This window comes from Saccostrea echinata, unplaced genomic scaffold, assembly GCF_033153115.1.
Source record: "Saccostrea echinata isolate AGI-Se365-2 ecotype Australia unplaced genomic scaffold, CSIRO_AGI_Sech_v1 ptg000028l, whole genome shotgun sequence".
Lineage (NCBI taxonomy): Eukaryota > Metazoa > Mollusca > Bivalvia > Ostreida > Ostreidae > Saccostrea > Saccostrea echinata.
The window spans coordinates 7,502,310-7,525,871 of NW_026889777.1; the positions used below are offsets into that span (position 1 = coordinate 7,502,310).

General features: G+C 32.6%; 1 protein-coding gene across 1 annotated transcript in view; it reads right to left on the reverse strand.

The window, feature by feature from the left end:
- Positions 1-12,470: 12,470 nt before the first annotated feature.
- Positions 12,471-23,562, reverse strand: part of LOC133193690 (omega-amidase NIT2-like) — a 30,324-nt gene continuing 19,232 nt past the window's right edge. Inside the window, exons 2-9 of the mRNA XM_061329644.1 lie at positions 18,781-18,899; positions 18,573-18,696; positions 18,292-18,386; positions 17,475-17,568; positions 15,340-15,414; positions 14,779-14,959; positions 14,039-14,094; positions 12,471-12,559 (exon numbers count right to left, since the gene is read on the reverse strand). Of these exons, the coding sequence (XP_061185628.1) occupies positions 12,471-12,559; positions 14,039-14,094; positions 14,779-14,959; positions 15,340-15,414; positions 17,475-17,568; positions 18,292-18,386; positions 18,573-18,696; positions 18,781-18,899 (833 nt within the window). The remainder of the gene's footprint in view (positions 12,560-14,038; positions 14,095-14,778; positions 14,960-15,339; positions 15,415-17,474; positions 17,569-18,291; positions 18,387-18,572; positions 18,697-18,780; positions 18,900-23,562) is intronic.

The window sequence follows — 23,562 nt, forward strand, 5'->3', positions numbered from 1 at the left end:
CGCGAGCTAGATTTTTTAAAAATCAAATTACAATTATTTTTTCATAGTTGTTAAATATAAGAAATACAAATGTTTTCTTTTTTTTTTCTAAGAGGTATGCAAAGTAGGAGTTGGGATTTGCATAGACGTTCGTTTTCCTGAAATATCTCGTTATTACACAGAACAAGGTCAACTCTGTGTGTGTGTGAGGGTGTGTGTGTGTGTGTGTGTGTGAGGGTGTGTGTGTGTATAATTTTCTTTCCATTTCTTTTTCAAGCGTGTATATTAAGTGTACACCTACGCCTTAGTTGATGAAATCTTCTTTCCAATGACGTCATTTTCTTTTAAGAAACGCCACAAGCTGACATCGTGGTGGAGTCTTCTACAATAGATACATAATTATAATTTTATCAATTTATATTTTTCAAAAATGTGTTAAAATCCCGAATAATAACCCGGGCGCTTCCTTCCCATACTTTCTGTGTTTCTCTAAACCATTGTTCATGACGATATACTAATAATTTCTTTTAGACTGTAAATTGCACGTCTACCTTGGCGCCTTTACAGCAGAGATTACTGGGCCTGCGCATTGGGACGTCCTACTAAGAGCACGTGCCATCGACAACCAGGTTTACATAGCAGCGTGTTCCCCTGCAGCAGATAAATCACATCATTGCGAGGCCTGGGGACACAGCACAGTGGTGAATCCTTGGTAATAAACAAAAATAAGCATTTTTTTGTTTCTAAACTTGTCTGGTATCTTTGAGCAGTACATGATTACAACGTAACAGCGTTAGTGTAATTATAGCGTTCAGTATATAAAAAAAATTACATCCTTTGATCAATTCATGGGTTTTGTTTCAAATGGTAATCTGTGTAAACATTTTTGATTGTCATTGGTGAACAAGGTGATTATAAAAACATTGATCGATTTCAAAAACTAGATCCTATAAACTATACAAATCCATGCAAAACAAAGGACCCCTTGAAACACCAAAGGTAGTAACCAGTGACGAGAATGAGTTAGTATCCCCTTGTTGTTGGCCACATCGTTGTTATCCCTCTGTATTGATCTGGTTAATGGTAAATCAGTATGAAAATAAGGGCTTAAGAATTGGTATGAACCACATCAGTCCAAATCGACCTAATGATAGGTGATTAAAGACGATTATCACAACAACGGTCAGACAATTAGCAAAATGCTGACTTTAAACAAAATGTTAAAACCTCTTCAACATCAATTCATTTGTCAATATATTGTCCCGTTTTAAATTTTGATCGTACTCATTATTTTATTTTGACAATATATGATACATTTGTACAATGTTTGGACTTGGTCTTATATTATCCTTATTCTACATTCACCTCTAGTCAGGTGCCAAAAACTTATCAAATTAACACTGCTAGATATCCAGGGGTTTTTTTTTTCTTTGTTGTTTGCGATTAAGGACTATTTTTCCAGTTTTGATTTTCTTTGTTCAATTTGTTCTGTTTTACAAGGGGGGGAGATCATAAGCCAGGCAGAGGGTGAAGAGTCTATAATATATGCTGATCTTGGTGAGTTGATTATTTACACAATTACTCTCTGTAACATTTTTATTTTTTTTTTATTTCCAAGAACATACAATATCTGAATAAATAGAATATAACCTGTCTGTTCATATTTATAACTCACAAATATCTATAGCTCATGTAACATGCCTTTTCTTTTTGTCCTTTTTTTTGTGAAGCTCTGTATTTTATAATCTAACGGGGAAAAACATATTTTACAGTGAAAAATGTTGATTCTAAGCAAGTTGACGTGATTATGTTTGGTAAATTGAGTCTCATAATTTTTACTTGATAAGGTAGACTGTTGCAAATGGTTACGTTTAATTTACTGTGAATTTGAAAATTCATTGTGGTTTAAACCTAAAAAAAATCATGCATAAAAATATTTTCATATTAATCCTTTCTTACATGCTACGCGCAAGAACATCTATTGATATCCCAAACATCATGTACTATGATACCTTACGCGTGCTGTAAAGGTTTCCCGAACACCACATGCTGTGTTCGACACCGTGCATTGGTGACTTGTACATCACGTGATGTTATCTGAAACCATTATGTGGTGTCACACCACTTGATGTATCTGCAATGATACCCGGAAAATCACATTGTGAGGTGGTGGCTCAAGTCTATGAAACTGTCCATTTGTGTACATATAATATATTGAACACGTTCTTTTTAAGCGTACACTAATTGTACATCTGTAGCAGAAATTTACAGATTGAGAACAATTTCGTGTTATCATTAATAAGTGCCACGAGTATCTTATATGTATGATAATAAACTGAGGAAAATTGCAAATCACGATGAGTCATTAAAACGAATATAACCCTAAAATTATTATTCTATAATACCTTTTTTCAGACATGAATTATTTAAATCAAGTGAGGGCTAAGCTTCCTTTGGAGAAGATCCGTCGTAAAGACCTATATCATCTGACGCATAACTGGTAGTTAAAGAAACCATCAAAATGTTAATTAGAATGTGTTGGTTGTTAAAATACGGAACTCTTGGAAGAGAAAAATCTTTTTTCGAAAACCGAGAGAATCAACAAAGACAATGGGTAATCGTATGAAGCAGATGATTATCATGATTATATGCATTCTATATTTTATGGTGTTTATATGATAAATTAAAAATAAATATTGGAAAATAAATTGTTTCAATTGTTTTATATTTATTTCAAAAGTCCAAGTTTTGTATATTTATCAACACCTACAAAGAGATGCTTGAAGCAACGAAAGATGTCTTTCCATTTCTTGCTATAGAAACACTGGTAATCTACAGCCTTTCATGTACATTCATTAAAATGTTTACATTTCAATATTGCAGTGTATATACACTTTATTTTTGCGTAATCACGCGAATCCATTTGCTCGCAGAAATTTCATTATCGCACATATTTTTTTTAAATATAAGATAATTACAACAATACCTGAATTTTTTTCTCCTAATAGATACTGAATTATCTCGCCAAAAATAACTTGTCGCAAAAATTTGATCTACAGTATTTGAACTAAATGTAACATCTTTCTTTAAAAATGCCCTTGCTTAGTCTATGTTGAGGTTTTTTTTTACATCAATCTAGCCAAAGGCTCAGAGTGATATTAGATTAACAATTACTGGCCTTCTTTTTGTGGACTGATGTCTGTAAACTTCAAATATTTTTTACATCTCAAGAATGAACAAATTTTACTTAAACTTGGGGCGATCAGATTTCTTGAGAATGAAAAAAGTGAAGATAACGAACAGTTATCGATCTCAAAAAGATCTAGTAACAATACAAATCTGTGAAGAGAGCATAAACAGGGACCCCGGATATATTCCAGAGGTGGGAAAGGAGCCTAGGAGTGGTCATGTATAGGAGGGATGCATCCCCTGTCGACCGGTCACACCAGCCTAAGCCTTAAGTATTGATCATGTAGACGGAATATTCCGTAGTGAAATTTAGTATAGAATCAAAAGCCTAACAATTGGTATGAAAAATGGCAGTCAAAATACGACCGAATGATAGGTTGTATTTGTTAACAAGATCATTAAAACGACAAAAAAATTTACGAAATGCTGACTTTAAATGATGTTGTTGAAATCAGTGTAAAATCAACTTACCTGTCGGTGGCCTGCCTCGGTATAAACATTGATCGTACTCGGAGCATGCTCTTGAGTATCGAATGAGTTGGGAGACATAGGTACCATAATTAAGCAGGTGATACCGGAATATAATACTACATAAATAAGGAATGTTGACTCTGGAAACACTGAAGTCATCTCGTTTGTTATAAAATTAAAGTTGTCGTCTATTATAAGTAAAATTCCAAATAGAAAACAAATGTTGCAGACTCTGTGGTATCTTTTATTTCGAGTTCATTTTGATATTTTGAGTTGACATCTGAAAGGAAGTTATTGTTCATTGATACAACGTGGTCAATAAATCTTAGTTTAATGTCGAGTTGAACATCAGAGTGAGTGTTTTCATATAAAAGTTTTGGAATAAATTCTGTTTCATAGGAATATAAAAACATGTCGGCTAATAAAAGAGCACAATAAGAGCCCATAGAAATTCCAACAGTTTGTTGGAAGACATGGTCTCCTGATTACGTAAATGTCGTCAATGAGGAACTCCGGCATCCTTTTAATTTCAGAGTACGTGTGTGTAGAATAAGAGTGATTTTTAACAAAATAATTTTGTTGATGACTCATCACAAGATATGAAAATTTCCGAGTTCCGTTTTTATTAAAGAAACCGTGTGTATAATATCAAAAAGCGTTCTTTTTTAAATTTATCGTGAGGAATAGTTGTATAATGTGTAGAAAAGTCGTAAATTGTGATATTAATTACTGCCTTTTGGGAAAAATGGCGATTCTAAATTTTCAAAAAGTTCTTTGGAGTTTTTGAGAATCCACATCAAGAATATCTTGAAGCACAGTGAGCTGAAGTTTCTTCTTTACAGCAGTTAATATTTTTATGGGGAGTAAAGATAGGCTTTGTAGAGCATTTGCTTTTCCCGGTAATGTATCTTTGTTGCGTGGACCCTGAGGAAAATATATAAGTGGGGTTAAACCAGATGCCATGGGCTTACTTCAGGCTACGCTTGCGCAAGAATGCTAGAGAGTTCGCCTCTAAGACAACTTGCCCTTAGAACAATTCGCCCTTTTCGAATTAGAATATGGCAATCATTAGCAAACCTCGCTCTAAAATCTGCACATCGTATTTATGTATTCTTTGGCGTAACCAAGATCTGAATTTCTCTTTAATACATATATCCTTATATACAAACTAAATTCTATGATACAAGCATTTTATACAAGTAGGAAGAGCTTATATAGGTAGCTTGACAGCTTGAACATGTTGAATTAAAAACTTTATTCAATTTATTCAACTACTAGGTTTTAAAAGGTAGTCTTTACCATGTTTACCGGCATTAGTTTTGTGCATCAAGGTTCGCAAAATAATTTGATAGACAGCAATCAAAATATAGCTTGATAAAGGCCTGTAGCAACGTTTTTCCATGTGGGGGAGAGGGGGGAAAATCAAAAAAAAAAAATTCTGCGTACTACATATCTATGCTATACGTGTATCATCTATCTTTCCAATGATAGGTTATCTTTTGTATGAATCTAGTATAGATGTCAAGTCCCAGTCGTTATGGATTACATGTATCGAAATAGCCCGATTTTTTTAATGACAAAATTTTTAAGGCCAATCTGGAATAAAATTTAACAATTTTACTATGAAAGTACAATCACTCAAAGTAGGCAGATCATTGTAGAAAATGTTAACGAAAGGTTAATCTCTGCCACCTTTCAGAGTAACCAATGAACTCGTCCATGGATGCATTGACGGTCGTTGTAACAAGAATAGATTTCCAAGATATTCAACTTTTAATCAATTTACTCCAATTTTCACTAAAACAAAACTGCACATGTTATGAAACTGGTGTATAGTTCTTCATGTCCGTAGCAAATACCGTAACCCGTCAAAGCGTCACTAGCAAACAGTACGTGCACCCACCTGTGATTGCAAGACCAAATAGCCTAGGTCTACACACGTGTATGGCACGCCAAATTCACAAAAATTAGATAAACATAGTTTAACAGTTGATAAAGTAGGTTTATAGATTGTAAACTATAGTTTACGAACTGTAAACTATGGTTTACGAACTGTAAACTATAGTTTACGAACTGTAAACTATAGTTTACGAACTGTAAACTATAGTTTACGAACTGTAAACTATAGTTAACGATTCGTTAACTGTAGTTTGCCTTTGTAAAACTATATTTAACGGTTGTATAGTGTAGTGTACGAATGCTAATCTATGTTTATCTGCCTGAAAATAAACGTTTACAATAGATTGATAAATATAGATTCTCATATGTAAACTATAATTTGCATTCGTTAACCATAGTTAAGAGTTGTTAATCAAAGGTTTACAAATCGTGAAACTATATTTATCAGATAAAATATGTTTTACATTCGTTAACCATATAACATATTAACTATAGTTAACTGTCATTTATACTCACAAACTATATTTAACAAACGTAAACTATACTTATCGATCGTAAACTATAGTTTTGAGAGCTAAACTATGATCCATATTTGCCAATCATAGTTTATAGTCATAACCTATAATTCACACTCGTAAACTATAGTTAAGAGTTGTTAAATATAGTTTATGAATCTAACTGTTAGCGATAGTTTTCAATTCGAAATTTCGCGGCGCCAATCGCGAGAAGCAATAATGGGGTATAGGTTTTATCTAAAGCAAAGACCGAGTTATATATATATTAACAGGATTAATTGTATTTGTTTTAAAATGTCGTATATATATACATTTCCTATGGGAAATTTTTAAAAATATGATCAAGCAGAGGAGGGTGAAGCGCGTTTTACAATGTGCCAAGCGTTTTCCCACCATATCAAAGAAACTGAAAGAGAGGAAATGCAGTGGTGGATATAGATAGGGTTGTGGGGGTTTCAACGTCCTCCTTTGAATTTAAGAGAGAGAGAATGAGAGAGAAGTCCCAAATATTTGTTGTGTTTGTTCCGTAAAAGGCCACTTTTATTTATGTATGAAGAAAATTCGGTTGTTGAAAAATAAATTCCGCGCCTGCAATGTTACATGCACTGTGTTATGTCTTTATTTACAGATTAATATAAGATATACATGTCTTTTATTAATGACAGATCACGCATTCCGGTGTCTCTATTTTTCTCTTTTAAATTAAAAAAAAAAAAATTAATCAATAATTTTCCTGTCATTTTTCTTTTTATTTCCAACTAGATTTGCTTTAAAATAATAGAACATTTACTTTTAACAAGAAATATACATGCATATATATATTTAACAGCAATTGTCGTTACATAGCAAAATCTTATAATGTTGTAACTAGGATTAGCCGATCTATATAATTTGCAACAAAAAAAACTATTGTTAACTATAGTTTTGATCGTAAACTATGGTTTAGAGTCGTGAAATCTAGTTTCACAGAAAATTGTGCATCTCCAATACAAATTAAGAGATTCTGTTCCTAAACTGTTTTTCTCAAGTGTAAAACTATGTTTATCGCATTTTTGTGAATTTGGCGCTTTGTATGTCTGTAAAGAATACTTTACAATACCTAAACTATAATTTACATTTGTTAAGTATAGTTTAGAGTTGTAAATCATAGTTTACAAATCGTGAAACTATATTTATCACATAAACTATATTTTGCAGTAGCAAATGATTGTTTTCCGTGTTAATTATAGTTTACGCTTGTGAAACATAGATTATCGTGTAAACTATAGTTTACAGATGCGAAATATAGATTGTCATCGTTAACTATTATAGTTTAAGGTCCGTAAACTTTAGTTTACAGTCGATATACCTAGTTTATCAACTGTGAAACTATGATTAGCTCATTTTTGTGAATTTGGCGTGCCATACACGTGCGATGAGATTGTCAATCGCATCTTCTCAGACCTTCTGGCGATCTCGGATAAACACGTTGTTTTGCCGAGAAGTTACTATTGCAGGTGTTCTATATTAACCATTCCGTTATTTAAAAAGAGACAGAGTAAAAAACACACACAAAATTAATCATTTTTTTGTGTTTTTCAAATTTTCAAATTGATCGAGTTAATCGATAACCTAGCATCGTTTTAGATAATTCGATACCCTCTAGTTCCGAGACCTTCTAGTGCTCCAGTACAGGATCGGATCCAGCAGTTTTTGAAAGGGGGTTCTAGGTCACACCGCAGGCACTTACATTCAAGCCCGTAGCAACGGTTTTTAAAGGGGTCAACCTAAAAAAAAGTTGAAAAGCAAAAATAAATTAAAATTACAACCTGTGCACCACACTCTTAAATCCTATTTGGGAGGGGGGGGGGGGTTTCGTCTAACTTTTCGGTATATTTTGATTTCTTTTAAATGTTTGATTTTCCGTATTTTGAACCTTCCCGCAACAAAAAGTGCGGGGGAGCTTCCAATGCAAATCAAAACTCAAGCAAAACTCTATCTAGAGAGCAGAAAGGGCAGAAATTGAAGTACTTATTTAATTGAAAATACTAGACGTAGAAATATCTATATAACAGAAAAAACCATTCTCTCTCTTTCTGCAAATATAAAGTGGGTTCCAACACCCGACCCCCCCCCCCCCCTTTCCCTGGATCTGCCAATGGAGTTAAAATTCAGCCATTACGATACCTGCACGCTTAAGCCTCTTTTAATTCTGTTGTTAATTTTAAAGGCTACATTACAATATTATGATAGATATCTAGATCAACATTTCATATTCATATCATTTCTAGGTCATGATTTATTTATCATTACAACCTAATTAAGCAGACTTAAATAACGATGAAAATTACAAGATACATGTAAAAAAAAAAAAAAAAAATTAATTACACCTTTGTAAAATCACTAAATCTAGAAACTTTCTTTGAATTTCGTTTAGAAACACTTGCATATGGTCCACGTATTGCAATCCTTTTTTAAAGGACAGCGACTTGTTTGTAACCATTACTGTACCACTACTGTCAAACTGCTGCACCTCTGCCGTAAAACGCCATCCCTTCTGCAGTTTAATCTGCATTGTGTGTATTCGACTGAGAAGACTGTTTGATTAGAAATATAGTAAAATGGGTTATATGAACCCTGGCTTATGCCCTGGATAGCTCTTCAGTAGGACACCTGGTCAGTAATGCAGAGGCTTCTTTATAATAATAATTAGCGGGAAATATATTAGACAAAATTAACCTAACAAAATTTTAGCGGCCAAAGAGATTGCAAATTGCTACTCTTTAATTGCCCTGTAAAATCAACATATTTTAGATTGAAAATTGCTAGTACACGGAATATGTTTATGAGTCTCTAATCAAGTAGGAGACAGACATATGCATATGAAAATAAATATAGAATCGATATGTAAAGGTGACGAGGAAAAAGCTGAAGTTTTCCCGTTTGTCATAGCTCTATTTTTATTTACGTCCGTATTCAGTTAGACGAAACAGATGTGACACACTCTGTGGTGTCTTTTATATACAGTATACTGGTATATATTGAGTCAACATTTGAATGAAATACATTATTATTTGTCGTCATTACATCAAAACATCCAATATAACTCACAAATATTTCAATATTTTTTTCTTCATAAGAATACAAAAAACCTCGGAAAATAAAATAAAGTGTGTGTCCATTGAGATTTCCAACACATTTGTAGTATATACCACATGGTTATTTCAATAGGGAATTACAGCATCTTTTTAATTTCAACTTCAGAGGAACTCTGTCTAGAGTCAGATTTATTTAACAAAAATTTTTGGAATACTAAACACTTGATAATATGAATATTTCTGTGTCGTAATAAATGTATTAAAGCATAAAATCTGAACTGTGCAATTCTACAATATCACTCTGAAAGAGAACATGAGTGTTAGTTGGATTACTAAACATAGAATTATGTGATTGGTTGATTCTTTGTTTCAGTTTCATATCCCCTCGAGAATTTACCATTCTCATGATAAAATTTGGAATTAAGGTTTTTTTTAAATGCAGGAACGATTGTTGCAAACAGCGTGACAAAATTTGAAAAATGGAACCAGAGTCCATGTTAGATATGTAGGTCTATTTTTTTTTTATTTTTCACTCTACAAATGGACCAGAAACACTCCTTCAAAGTTTCATATTCCTGATGTCATTGGATTTTGTAATACATTCTATTAATTCATAGCTAAACTGTAGGAGGAAAAGCATCTTTAATCAAACAGAACGACAACTCCCCTATTCAATAACTTATAAAGAGAAGAATGGAACTTGATATATCTTTATATATTCATATGGGAATAAAAACATAACTGTAGAAGTTTTACAACGACCTTAACATATTATTCTATTTTAGTGACCTTAATATGCAACTTCATATCTTGAGTCAAAGACAAAAATGAAGATCTTTGCATTTTCGTGGAGCCTACTCATATACATTAAAACTCGATTTTAGAGACGTTCTGGGGACCTGTGACTTTACTTTGCTATATCATTTAATAGCTATATCCGTATAACGAATTTGTTTAAGAATATGCAGCGAATTCGCAATATACATCTATTTCTTCAAGTATGGCCGTCACGGTACCTCGGTAGGTAGAGCGCTCGCTCCGTGATCAGCCGGTCGACAGAGAACTAAGTCGACAAAAATAGGTAGCAAAGTTCCTTTGCCAAGTGCTTGGCAATTTGAAGTAAAAGTTTTTCAGCTGAGACCTTAAAGACCAAGACCCAGTATTACGGTATGCATTAGCACAATAAAGATCCCTCACTGTTCAATGTTTCTGAGTGCCGAGTAAAAGTCTAAGTTTAAAGCCTTCACCGGTATATGCTGATGTATCTCCATAAGTGAAAAATTCTCGAGTGGGACGTAAAACAATCAATCTTCAAGTAAGACTACCGCATATGTTCTGGTAAGTATGAAATACATGTACGAAAATTACTTGGAGTACTTATATAAGTTTTCTAATGCATTGAATTTCAAATATCAACACTTACGAAAAATTATTTTTGATTTTTTTTTAATCTTGAACAATTTGCTAAAGCAAATCTATATTTGCATTCATATGAAGCAGAATTTATTCCAAAACTTATACATGAGAAGAAGAAAACACTTGCTGTGGCCTTCACCTCAACATTTAGATATATCGCCGACGTATGTCGACTCGATATACCCGAGTGAACATGAAATAAGATACAAAAGAGTCTGACACATCTGTTTCATATTTGGATATTTTACTAGAAAAATACGTTTATGGTATCCGAACAACAAACTTTATTATAAACGTAATGAATTCTACTTTTCTATCGTCAACTTCCATTACTTATGTAGCAATATACCCTTATCACGTGCATGTGGGTTTAAGTCATTATTTCGCAAGTTCTATGGTCGATACAATGACCTTGTCAGCAAACATAGTCCATCATTAAGTTGATTGCTGACTGGCATTTTTAATACGAATTGCTAGACCACTATTTACACACTGAATTGTCTACGGATTTTTTTGCGTTTTCCCGGTCATGAGAAGGAGCACACGGTGGGTGTGACCGGTCGATAGGGGATGCTTTCTCCTCCATGGCACTCGATCTCATCTCTCATGTTTTAAGAGGTCCGTGTTTGCTCTGCTCCCGATTTGTATTGTTTCAATGGACTTTTGAGCTTGATTACTGTTCGTTATCTACATATTACGTCTATATAGGATGTCAATTTCATTTTTATCCTCTACAGGACATACATGTATAATCAGTACGCTGTATTCGTAAATTCTTTAAATCAGAGTTTATTTATCCTTAAAATTCTGTAAGGAATAGTGAAGAATGTTGGCGCGGATCAAATAAAAAAACTTCGCAACATCCATAAATTCGCCTAATCCGTGTTCGTACTAAACGATTTTTACTGTATCAAGTTTTACTGAATTCAGACAAAATGTAAAAGAAGAGGATACTTTTTCACAATTTTTAACTTTTTTATTTCTAGGTTGTTTGTTGAAATCAAAACTACGAAATCAATATTTACACGCTAACTTGAGTACCAAGTTTTATTAATATTAGAACAAAAATGCAGGAGGAGAAAGTTATTTTTAAGAAAAAAAGATAAACAGAGAAATAAACAGTTTGCGTTGAAATAAAAATTGAAATACATGTACATATCCAGCTTTAAAACAAAGTTTCATGAAAATCTGGCAAAAAATTAAGAAAATTCTACTAAACTATAGACTGACACTTAACAATCACATAAGCTTTAAATTCCCATCAATCAGTAGAGCTAAAATGACCCCCCCCCAAAAAAAAAAAAAAAAAAAAAACATAAAAATAAATCGCCCATATATGCAATGGGCAAACACATGATTGGTCCATTTCGTCACTGGATCCGTAGGTTCTAATTCAGAATCTGTCGAAGTTTCCCTTTCGCCACATACGATGTTACAATTAGTGCATATATCGACTCTTTATATTCAAATGTGAACATTTTACTGAATGAAAATGACAGGCACGGATTGTCCACACCAAGTAATGCAAGGGGTATTTTGATTGCTTTCATGCATCTCATTGAACAGACATAGATTGGCAATATGTTTGCAATATGAATAAAAAAACACTTGAATTTCTATGTCATTCTAGAATTTAATATTTAACGACACCATAATGAGAACCTAAACTATTGCCTATATCATTTATATATAAACATCTGCTTGTAGCTTCTGAAGGTACATGTATACATCTTCTAAGTTGGGAAAGTACAGTAGCATACAGATCTCTATAACTTATAACTTCATATCATCCAGGGCGTTGTCTTTAAGGAATCTTTTCTAATTCCAATCACAAGTAATCTACTGTTTGAAAAACATCATGGACTTCGTCATTTTTCAACCATGACAATTTTTTTGAAATTTTCATGGATGACACTGTTGTTCACTACCAGTTGTACGTTAGATGATATAAGTCTTTACGGCGAATCTTTTCCACTGGAAGCTGGCCTCTCACTTTATTTAGATAATTCATATCTGAAAATAAGTGTTTCAAAAGGATAATAAGTTCAATTGTTATAGGTATTTAAGACTTGTTATTATTTGTAAATTAATAAACAATCTTAATCATTGAAATAATCTTCTATCTTTTTTATGGTTACATATATGTTGATGTTCAATGTGAAGAAGGAGAGTGGACAGTGCTAATGGTTTTCAATTCAGGAAAACTGCAGTACAGTCGAGCCTCCTTTATCTGGACACCAATAGTCTGGACGTTTCACTGTTTAAACAGAATTTGTAAAAAACAGAATTCAATCTTATTTCTTTCAATTCAACATGCTAGGGAGGGGCTGTTTAGAAATCTTTTATGTCTTACTAAACCAATTATTAAATTAAATTTATTGATTGTCACCTATTCTGTGGGGAGATGGGTCACAAAATCTTGAAATCAATGAATATATTTTTCAATACGTACAAAAATTTATAAGAGATTTTTGTAGATTAAATTAATTTATACATCCTAACACTAAAACTCTAGTTAAATATATGTTTATCATGTAAAGAATGAAAACAAACATGGTTGTATATCAAAGTCTTCTTTTCTATAGACATTAATAGTTGTAGCCATTTATGGTGTGAACCTCGTAAGTTGCTAGAACTTGTGTTCAAACCATTTGTATATTATTTATACAATAAAATATTTTCAAATCATCTTTCAATTGAAATAGGCACGTTTTATTTACTAACACGGATGTTCTATAAATCGATTTGCTCGGAAACAAAGGGATCCGAATTAACAAGGCTCGACTGTAATTGTGTTTTCTAAAGAGTTTTACTTGAGTTGTTACTCCGTTTTCATTTCATTCACAACCCTTACCTAGCACTTTCCATTCTGACGGGGAAAAAACTGTCCAATCCCTGGCAAGAAACCTTATGTTCAATGGATACTTTTTTCTCATTTCTTGAACTTATTTTATCTTCACCTTTTCACTCTTGAACAGCTACAGGAAAATTGTACGATTGTTCATAAATTTAAAACACCATTACTCTTCTGACAATGATAATTACAGGGGCGATGCAGGAATTTTTTCGAGAGGGGGTCCACCTAAGTCAAAAAAAATTTCCAACCAAAATATTTCTTGACAAGTAAAAACAAAACAAAAAAAAAAAAAAACAAACAAACAAACAAACAAAAACAAAACAAAACAAAAATTTCTCTTCCTTATCCAGGTAAAAAATTTTGGACCGAAAAAAAGCAACAAAAAAAAAAAACAAAACAAAAAAACTAAAATCATTTCCCAAACGTAAAAAACACCTATTTCGTGGTGGTGTTGGTGGGATCCACGTTTTCCAAGGAGGGTTCAAAGTCATTTTTACTTGATTCAGTATATACTTTTATTAACTCTGCCAATTCCGGGTCCGGACCCCCCCCCCCCCCCAACCCCTCTAGATCCGCGCATGGGTTACTTCATAGTAATGGTTCAATGGAAGTTGACATGTCTGTAATGCATTCACCTAGATCAGCATATATTATGGACTCTTCACCCTCTGCCCGGCTTATGATCTTCCCCCTTGTAAATAAAAGAAATTTGAAAAATTGACACAGATGAACACAAAAGGGAAAACAATTTTCTTACTCCTTTTCTGCAAAATTAAAATTTAAAAAGCAGTTTATACAAGAAAAACGTTTTCTAGAATTTGGGGGATTTGCCTTCATTTTATTATTTATTTATTTATTATAACAAAAAGGAATGTAAATCATTGCCAAACAGAATATTGAACGGTAAGTTGCCCAGACTACACTGTACGCTATTCCTCTTATTAATATTAGTAACTATAGTATCCAAGGACCAAAACACAATCGAAATACTTTGCTGATTTCTCATGGTATCAATTCGAAGAGAAGATTAATATGGACAACACTATAGCAATCTGATTGAAGTAAGGTCCTTTGATTTCGCCTGGGAGAACTTAACTAGATTTTCAAATCAAAGTACTGATACAGAAATGAAAAACAAGGACAAATTAACAAAGTTCATTATTTAATTTATAAACTTCATACTGTGTCGACGTTCATAGGATTTTGATTCAAACTTGAATAGAAATTTAAAAATTTAAATTCAGATAAAAGTAAAAATAAAAATTGTAAACAATATAAAAGATTCATTCTGTTTTAAATTTATCACTAGTTAAGGAAGGTTAAGCGACGAAAAGAGAAAAATTTATTTAGAAACCCCAAGAAATAGCACTATTACCATGGATCCACCACTGCACTGTGACCCCAGGCTTCGTAGTGATGTGACTTATCTGCCGCCGGGGAACACGCTGCTATGTAAACCTGGTTGTCTATTGCTCGTGCTCTTAAAAGGACGTCCCAATGTGCAGGTCCGGTTCTCGCTGCACTAAAAGCTCCAAGGTAGACGTGCAATTTACAGTCTTTAAAGAATTTTAGGTATCATTTATAAGGTCATCTTTAAAAAAAATGTTTGTTTGCCCTCTCCCGACCGACTGGTTAAAAACGGTCCGACTAAATTTTTTTAATCTCCAGGAAACGTTTTTTTTATTCTCTCAGAATTTTTTCATCCCGATAACTAATTTTAAGTTAATAATTACCTTCAGTTTTAAAAGATTTTGAACATTCGGCATTGATGTTGAAAATTTCTATACTTTTTCCCCACATACCTACCGACCCTTTTTATTATCCCGAGTCGGGAGAGGACAAACATTATTTTAAAGATAGCCTAAAAACAGAAACACACATACAGACACAAATACAGAGAGAGAGAGAGAGAGAGAGAGAGAGAGACTATACTGACCTTGTTCTGTATAATAGCGTGATATTTCAGGAAAACGAACGTCTATACAGATTCCTACTCCAACTTTACATATATCTGAAACGAAAAAACAGAAATTTATTTTCTAGTTTACAATTGCTGTATACAGTGTACAGTAAAACTCGTTTGGTACGAACACGGAAATAACGAATTTAGCGAAGTTTTTTTTCAATCCCCGGCGAAATTCTTAACAATTCCTCTTAAAATAATACGGATACAACGAACTCGGATATAATGAATTTACGGTTATAGCGAACTGATTCTGTGTCCGCTAGAATTTAGAAATAACGAAATTTACATCTTTTATAGCGAATTTTTAAAGAATTTAGTTTTTAAAATATTGAACTGACATTTACTTTGTAAGTATATATATTTAGAACACTATTCATCCGAAAATTTTTGAACTTCAAGGTAAATTTTATATTTTATACTTCCCTAAATACATTTGGTAGTCATACTTCAAGGAAAAAATTCTATATTGCGAAGTCGCTATGTATTCTTTAACGAATTTGTTACACGGATATAAAGAAATTACGGATACAGCAAAGTAAATTCTCAGGTCCCCAGAACTTCGAAATAATCGAGTTTTACTGTATCGTTTTTTGAGAACGTTGATGTACTGCGCTTATTTATTCTCCTGGTTTTTCGCAAAGCTCTATTTTGCTTTTTATTGTAATAATTGTCTTTCTCATTCTTGTTTTTTTTTTTTAAATTAAGTACGAGCTTTTGTAAAACTTATTATAGTAATATTGTATTTATATGTATGTTGTACTTTGCAAAATTACAAATGTAATTTGATAAAGCAAATGTGCATGTATAATTTATAATAATTAAAGACAAAACATCTTATAAAGTACACTTCCTACATTTTCGAACAATACAATTTATGTCGACATCGACAAAAAATTTGATAACCGCTGTTTTTTTTAATATCAAATAACTACAAGGCTGCAAAATCATGTTCAACTTTAGTATTTGAACCAAAAAAAAAAGGATTTTGTTATGAAATATGAAGATAACAAAGATTAAATTAATCTTGCTCTAATGTCCAACTGAACTCGACTTTCGGTACTTGCAAATCGAATAAAATGCGAAACTCACAATATATCAATAGCACAATACTTCTACTCCCCACGAATATCGCTTAAAAAGAAAATATCACTCCACATTTCAATACAGGTCTCACAATATTTCAAAAGGCGCAGAATCAGGACAAAGAATAAAAAAAAATGATAACGAACTGTGAACGATCTAAAAAAAAAAAAAAAAAAAAAGAAAAAAAAAGAAAAAAAAAAACATATAAACTATACAAAGCTGTGAACAGGGCATAAAACACAGAACAGCCCCCCCCCCCCCCCCCCGAAATTTCCAGAGATGGGATAAGGTGACTAGGAGGAGTAAGCATCCCCTGTCCTCCGGTCACAACCGTCGTAATTACGCCCATTGTATTAACCAGGTAGACGGAATATTCCTTGACAAAGTTAATATAAAAGCAAAGGTCTCTAACAATTGGTATGAAATATGTCAGTCAATGTACGACCCAATGATAGGTTATATTTGCTAACAAAGGCATTTTAACGACCGAAGAATTCACAAAAATGTTGACTTCAAACAAGATTGTTGAAACCTCTGTACATATAACATGAACTTATATATCAGTATTCTGCCTCGGTTTAGAACTGAATTGGTTGTACTCCGAACATGCTCTTGTGTATCAAATAAGTTAGGAGACACCATATGCAGGTGATAGTGGAATATTACTACAAAAATAAGGAAAGTTGACGATCGACTGAAAAGCTAAAGTCATATCGTTTGTCATGCAATTTAGTTGTTAGTTGCCCTTATTGTCAATAATCAGTAAAATATCCAAATATGAAACAGATGTGACAGAACCTGTGGTGTCTGTGGTGCAAGTAACATTCAAAATACATGTCGCTGCATTGCCATTGAAAGGGAGGAACGTAAGTTCGGGGTACATTTTGAATTGATTCTATGCAAAATGACGGCACATGTCATAATCTCAGTTTATGGCAGTGTGTCTTTTTTCGAATTTGTTTACACTCGTGTTACATTTTGTGCATAATTGTATAATAATATAAAGTAAATTATAATTTTACCAGTTTTGAATGTAGCTGGATTGTTTCCATGCTCAAACCATTCAGATTCATGGATAGATAAATGTTCTCCCAAATCAACATCAAAAGAATGCATCTGTAAAAAATCAAATTTATAGATTGATAACCACCACCACCACCCCACCCTAGCAATCAACATCAAATGGATGCATCTGTAAACACAGACTCGTGTTCATGGATAGACAGATGTTCTCCCAAATCAACATCAAAAGAATGTATTGGTAAAAGTCAGACACATAGATAGGTTAATGTTTCTCAAAACAATATTGATTGAACGGATTTGTGAGATCAGACTCATAAATCAATAAATGTTCCCCAAAATCAACATTAAATGAATTGATCTGTAAAAGTCAGATTGATGGACAGATAAATTTTCCCCAATTTACTTATAACCAAATACGTCCTACAAGAATCATTATATATGCTATGAATCAGGTATTATTAGTATTTTCTTTACCTATATTCCACTGGTAAATTATAGTGTAAGATGTCACATGACTAGCACAGTTTAACTTAATTTTGTTAAATATACCTTACATGTAACTATATGAATTTGCATCAATATACCTGAAATTCTCCACAATATAATAAAATATGGTGATTTTCACTTATGAACACTTGCAAGATAAAACAATACTTCTGATACTAAAAAGATTATTTATTATTTTATTCTTTCGCTGTTTTTCTTTGGGCGATTGAACTTTTTTCCAGTAACATATAAATAAATGTCTTTGAACAGTTCCTCCAGTAATAATTCAATCAAATAATTTGCATATCCTTAGTTACCTAGTTAACTGACCTTTGTATATCTCCCTTCTAACTCTCCTTTTGGATTAAATATGGCAGTTGTGTTTTTCATTTTTTCGCTTCCTTTAATTTCTTCTGGTACAGAGCCTACAAAATACATTTTACATAATTAGCAAATGTTTGTTATTGATGCACATGTACATACCAAAATTTTTTTTTCATACTGCAATTTTACCATTTATAAATACCCTGTATTAAAAAATACGTTCAACAATCAGAGAATTGTGGGTGATTGGAGTGAAGTTAACGTGTACATATACCTGTGGTGTTTACCTGCTATTATGTGCATGTTGTGTTCCCTGGCCAGGTGTGACATCAGCTGAGACGTCTCTCCATCAGGTATACTTTCTTTGTTCGCCATCATAACGGGGGGATGCAGCTCTACTGTAAACAGTTCCTACAATGCAAAGGACATTGGACAATATACTTGGAATACAATGCTGGCGAAATTTTCAATAAGGAGTAGTTTTTGTCTAATTACCGGCAAAATGGCAAGTTTTGTCCCATTTTTGGCAGCTTGTGTTATGTACTCCTCAGCCTTCTGAAGGACTTTTGACTTGGTGTCCCTTGCCAGTAACTGAAGCAGGGCAATAGGCAAACCTAGATACAGAGAAAATAATTTCATTATTTAAAATTATAAGGAAATACTAAGGAAAAATCAGGAACACTTAATAAATTATGATCTGAATCGATACATGTTTTATATATATATATATATATATATATATATATATATATATATATATATATATATATATATATATATATATATATATATATATATAATAAACATTTTAAGATGTAATCTCTCTCCCTTAAAAATCAACAAACAAAACTGACAGACTTGACATATCGAGATAACCTGAAACAAATGCACTGCTAAACATGAGGAACTAAAATGCAAATAAATATAAATATGAATGGAGCACAATATGTAATTTTGCTGATTTTCTATGTACCGTTTGTGATATTTTTTCATATACAACTTAAAATACTAAAAATACCGTTAATTCCTTTTTATTAATTTATTAGTCTCGAATCCTTTGAATAATAGTGGCCAAAAAATTAGATGTAAAATAAAAAGGTTCCTTAAAAGAAATGATATCATCATTTAAGGATGGTAGTGAAAGGACTATGCATAAGGTTCGGTTATGTTTAATGGTATTTAAAAATAAAGCTATATCCGTATATTTTTTTTGTTTTTCGTGAATTCATTCACTGTAGGAAATACTGAAAAAGATGACATACTAGTATTTTACGGTTAATTGTCGTTTATATATGTGAAGATAACGATTAGTGATCTTTCTGAAAAGTCCATTTAATGGACCTCTGAAAAACAGAGTAGGATCAGGTGCCATGAAGAAGTAAGCATCCCCTGTCCAAGGGTCACTCCCGTCGTGTGCTCCTTGTCATGATCGGGTAAATGAAAAAATCCTTAGGCAATCAGAGTAAAAATAATGACCTAAGAATTTGTAGGAAAGACGTCATTCAACATTCCACTTAAAGAAAGATTGTATATTTCCAAAAAAAAAGTCATTGTATCTTCCACATTGATCAACTTTAAATGAGAATGTTGATATCTTTGTATCATGAACTTACTTTTTGTCATTAACCTGCCTAGTTATAGAAATATCTTGCAGCTGGTAGCTGGTATATAAATAGTTACTTGTTTAAATTAAGAGTACAGATCAATTGCAGCTAGCTGGAGTATTTTTTTTTTTTCGTTTTTTAGAGCATGAATGTGATATTCCTTATATAGGCAGTGTTTTTCTCTAGATGATGTACACACACCGTTATTAAACCAGAGGGCATCTGAATAAGATATGAATGTGTATATATAAAGAAGTCAAGAAAAGAAATCAATTATAGCTATTGAATAAAGCGTCAATAAAGCGTTAATATCATAAGTGACAAAATATGAAGTAAATTGAGACCTAGCTCTAATGGACGTTTAAGATCACATGAAACTCGAAAATTCGAGAAAGTGGGGTTTTATACTAACTTCTTGTATTTCGTGGCATTAAGATTCAAATTATTTAAATTGTTACGTTGTGAAATTGAAATAAATTTATATTTATATGGGGGATTTCAATTTGTTTTTAAGATATGCACTGAATTTGAGCATTGATACTTGTATAAAAGTACAGGCTTGGGGAGAACGAAAGAATGAGTCGTGTTTGCATAAAAAGAAAATTCTGTGATAAAAAAAACTAAAGCCTGTACAAACTGTCTTTTAAATTCTAAATCATATTTTTTAGTATTCTACATCCTTAATTAAACACAGCCGACGAAACAAATTGTACAAAAGAGACGTCGAACTGGAAGGACAATGCATGTTTCACAGATAAGAAATCAATACTTGGACCTGTCGTATGAAGCTAGTTTGTAATGACAGCGAAATCTAATGTCTTTTCAAGATAGCACATTTCCCAGGGTCGATAATTACTGTATATTCTAGATGTGATAGTATCGTATCAGGAATAAAATATTTCTACATCTAATACCAGAATTTACATCTTTCATCTCTCTCTTCCTTTATTGAAATGTATGTAACTCTTCGAAAAATCAAAGATAAAATTAGACTCCTACTGATTTTGAAGTTAAAGACCAAGGTCAAAATTTATACATCATATATAGTTTTCAGATGATAACTTCAGTTCTCTATAAGCTTTTGCAATGAAACTGAATAAACTAACAGGGGGATGCTTACACATCCTTGGCACCTGATCCCACCTATGGAATTTCCAGGGGTCCGTCTTTTATGCCGTTTCCACACATTTGTATTTTCTGTAGATTTTTTAAGATTGATCCCTTTTCGTTATCTTTACCTTAAGCATTTTAACATAAAACAGACCCCTGTTATCTTTAAGTCCAAAAACTGAAAGGTCAAGGTTGACTTTTCATTTCTCCATCTGCATTTTTTTTTTCAGTTTTTCAACCTCTTCTTTTTTAAGCTGGGGACATAGATTCTCTGAATTAACTGTTTTTATATTCCTATGAAGCTGAAGTTATTCAAAAACTTCAACGTGAGAAGAAGAAAACAATTGTTATGGTCTTCAACTCAACATTTAGATATATCGACGACGTATTATCAATTAATGATAAATTAATTACTGCCATTCCTATGTCGACTCGATATATCCCAGTAAACGTGAAATAAAAGAAACCCAAGATTGCCAAATCTGTTTTATATTTGGATGTTTTATTAATGACCTTGTTATTAAATATAACCTGATCACTGAATCGTATTTTCGCGTTTCATACCAATTGTTAGGCCTTTGTTTTTTATACCGAATTTGACTACGGAATATTCCGTCTACCTAATCAATACGCAGGGCTCACGGCGGGTGTGGCAGGTCAACATGTGATGCTTACTCCACCTAGCCACCTGATCCCAGAATTTCCAAGGGTCCGTGTTTTATGCCATGTTCACAGATTTGTATTGTTTATAGATCGTTTTGAGATCGATACCATTCGTTTTCTTCACCTTTCTCCCTGTAATTTTATTTTTCTCTTGGAATATCGGTCATAACTTGAAGAAAATGGACAAAGTAGGCGTTGGAATGCCTATGAGCATATAGAGCTTGTATTCTATGGTAAAAAAAAAAGTAGAAGTTTGAACCCAAGCGATAAAATCCTGAGATTTTTCTTTAAAGACTGACACGTTGACCACTTCACCAGATATATAACCCGTTATAACTGAACTTCAAATATCTCTCGGAAATATACGAGTGTTATGACATAAACGTGCACTTTTAAGATAAAGTGGGCCGTTGCTCCGTATTTGTGTTAACCGATTTTTTTTTAAATAATAATTTAATTAATCTGCGATGAATATGGACAGGGCATATAGTGTCCGTCTTCCGTCCTGTTCTTTCATTTGTTCTTTCGTCACACTTTGTGTCTGGCTCAGTTTTAAAGAAACTATTTAAGATACTTCATACTGTAAAATCACATATTTTCGTGAGGTCAATTTTTTGTGGTTTGGGGGAAAAATATGGGTTAATTGGGATTTAATTTCCTGGATGAAGAATTATCGTGTACATATGTATGAAATTTCCTGGTGGACATGAATTTGTGGGTCTCTTTACACCTCGAAAACAACGAAAATCAATTATTGGGTACAAATGTATGAAATTTCGTGGTGGACATAATTTCGTGGTGGACATGAATTTGTGGGTCTCTTTATACCTCGAAAACAACGAAAATTAAACCACCACGAAAATTAGTGATTTCACAGTATGCTGATACTTATTGATGAAAGTTATTCAACTGCATCAACACTTTTTAACCTTGACCTTTTTTTTTTTACTTTATCTCACTTTTCAAAAGATTGTGTTGAGCTCAGTTTCAAAGAAATTATTCAAGAAATTTTTATCGACTTTTATCTGCTGATACATATTGAAGAGAGCTTTTCAACGGCATCAACCTTTTTTACCTTGAGCTCTCGTTTGACCTTGGTCTCTCTTTTCAAAAACTTGTATTTAGCTCAGTTTCAAAAAAATTATATAAGATACTTTTATAAAACCGTATATGTCGATATATTAGCTTCATCGTTATTTTCTTATCTTACTTTGACCTTTTATTTTTCTTGACCTCACTTTCCAAACGTTTGTGTTGAGCTCAGTTTCAAAGAAATTATTCAAGAAATTTTTATCGAACCTTCTCTGCTGATACATATTGCAGAGAGCTCATCAAATGCATCAACTTTTTTTTACCTCGAGCTCTCGTTTGACCTTGGCCTCTCTTTTCAAAAATTTGTATTTAGTTCAGTTTCAAAGACATTATTCAAGATTTTTTCATTAAATCTTGTATGCTGATACATTGGTGAAAAGTATTCAGTTTGATCAACGTTTTTTTTTTACCTCTAACCTTTCTTTTGACCTTGATCCAATTTTCTAAATTTTGTGTTTAGCTCATTTTAAAAGTAACTATTTATGTTTTTTTTTTCAAACTTAACAAGCTGATACATATTGGTGAGATTTATTCAACTTCTTAAAGAATTTTTATCGAAATTCATATGCTTATACATATTGAGGAAAGCCATAAAGCTGCATCAACATTTTTTGCCTTGGCCTTTTCTTTGGTGAGTGCCATAATGAACTCCATTAAAATATATTCCTACATGACAATCACACCTTTTTACAGGGGGAAGACCTTTCATAAGAAATAATTATTGGATGTATATATAACAAATGCAATGCCATCTTTTTTTTTTCATTTATTTTGGTTCAATGATCTTTGGTTGTTTGATTGTTTAACG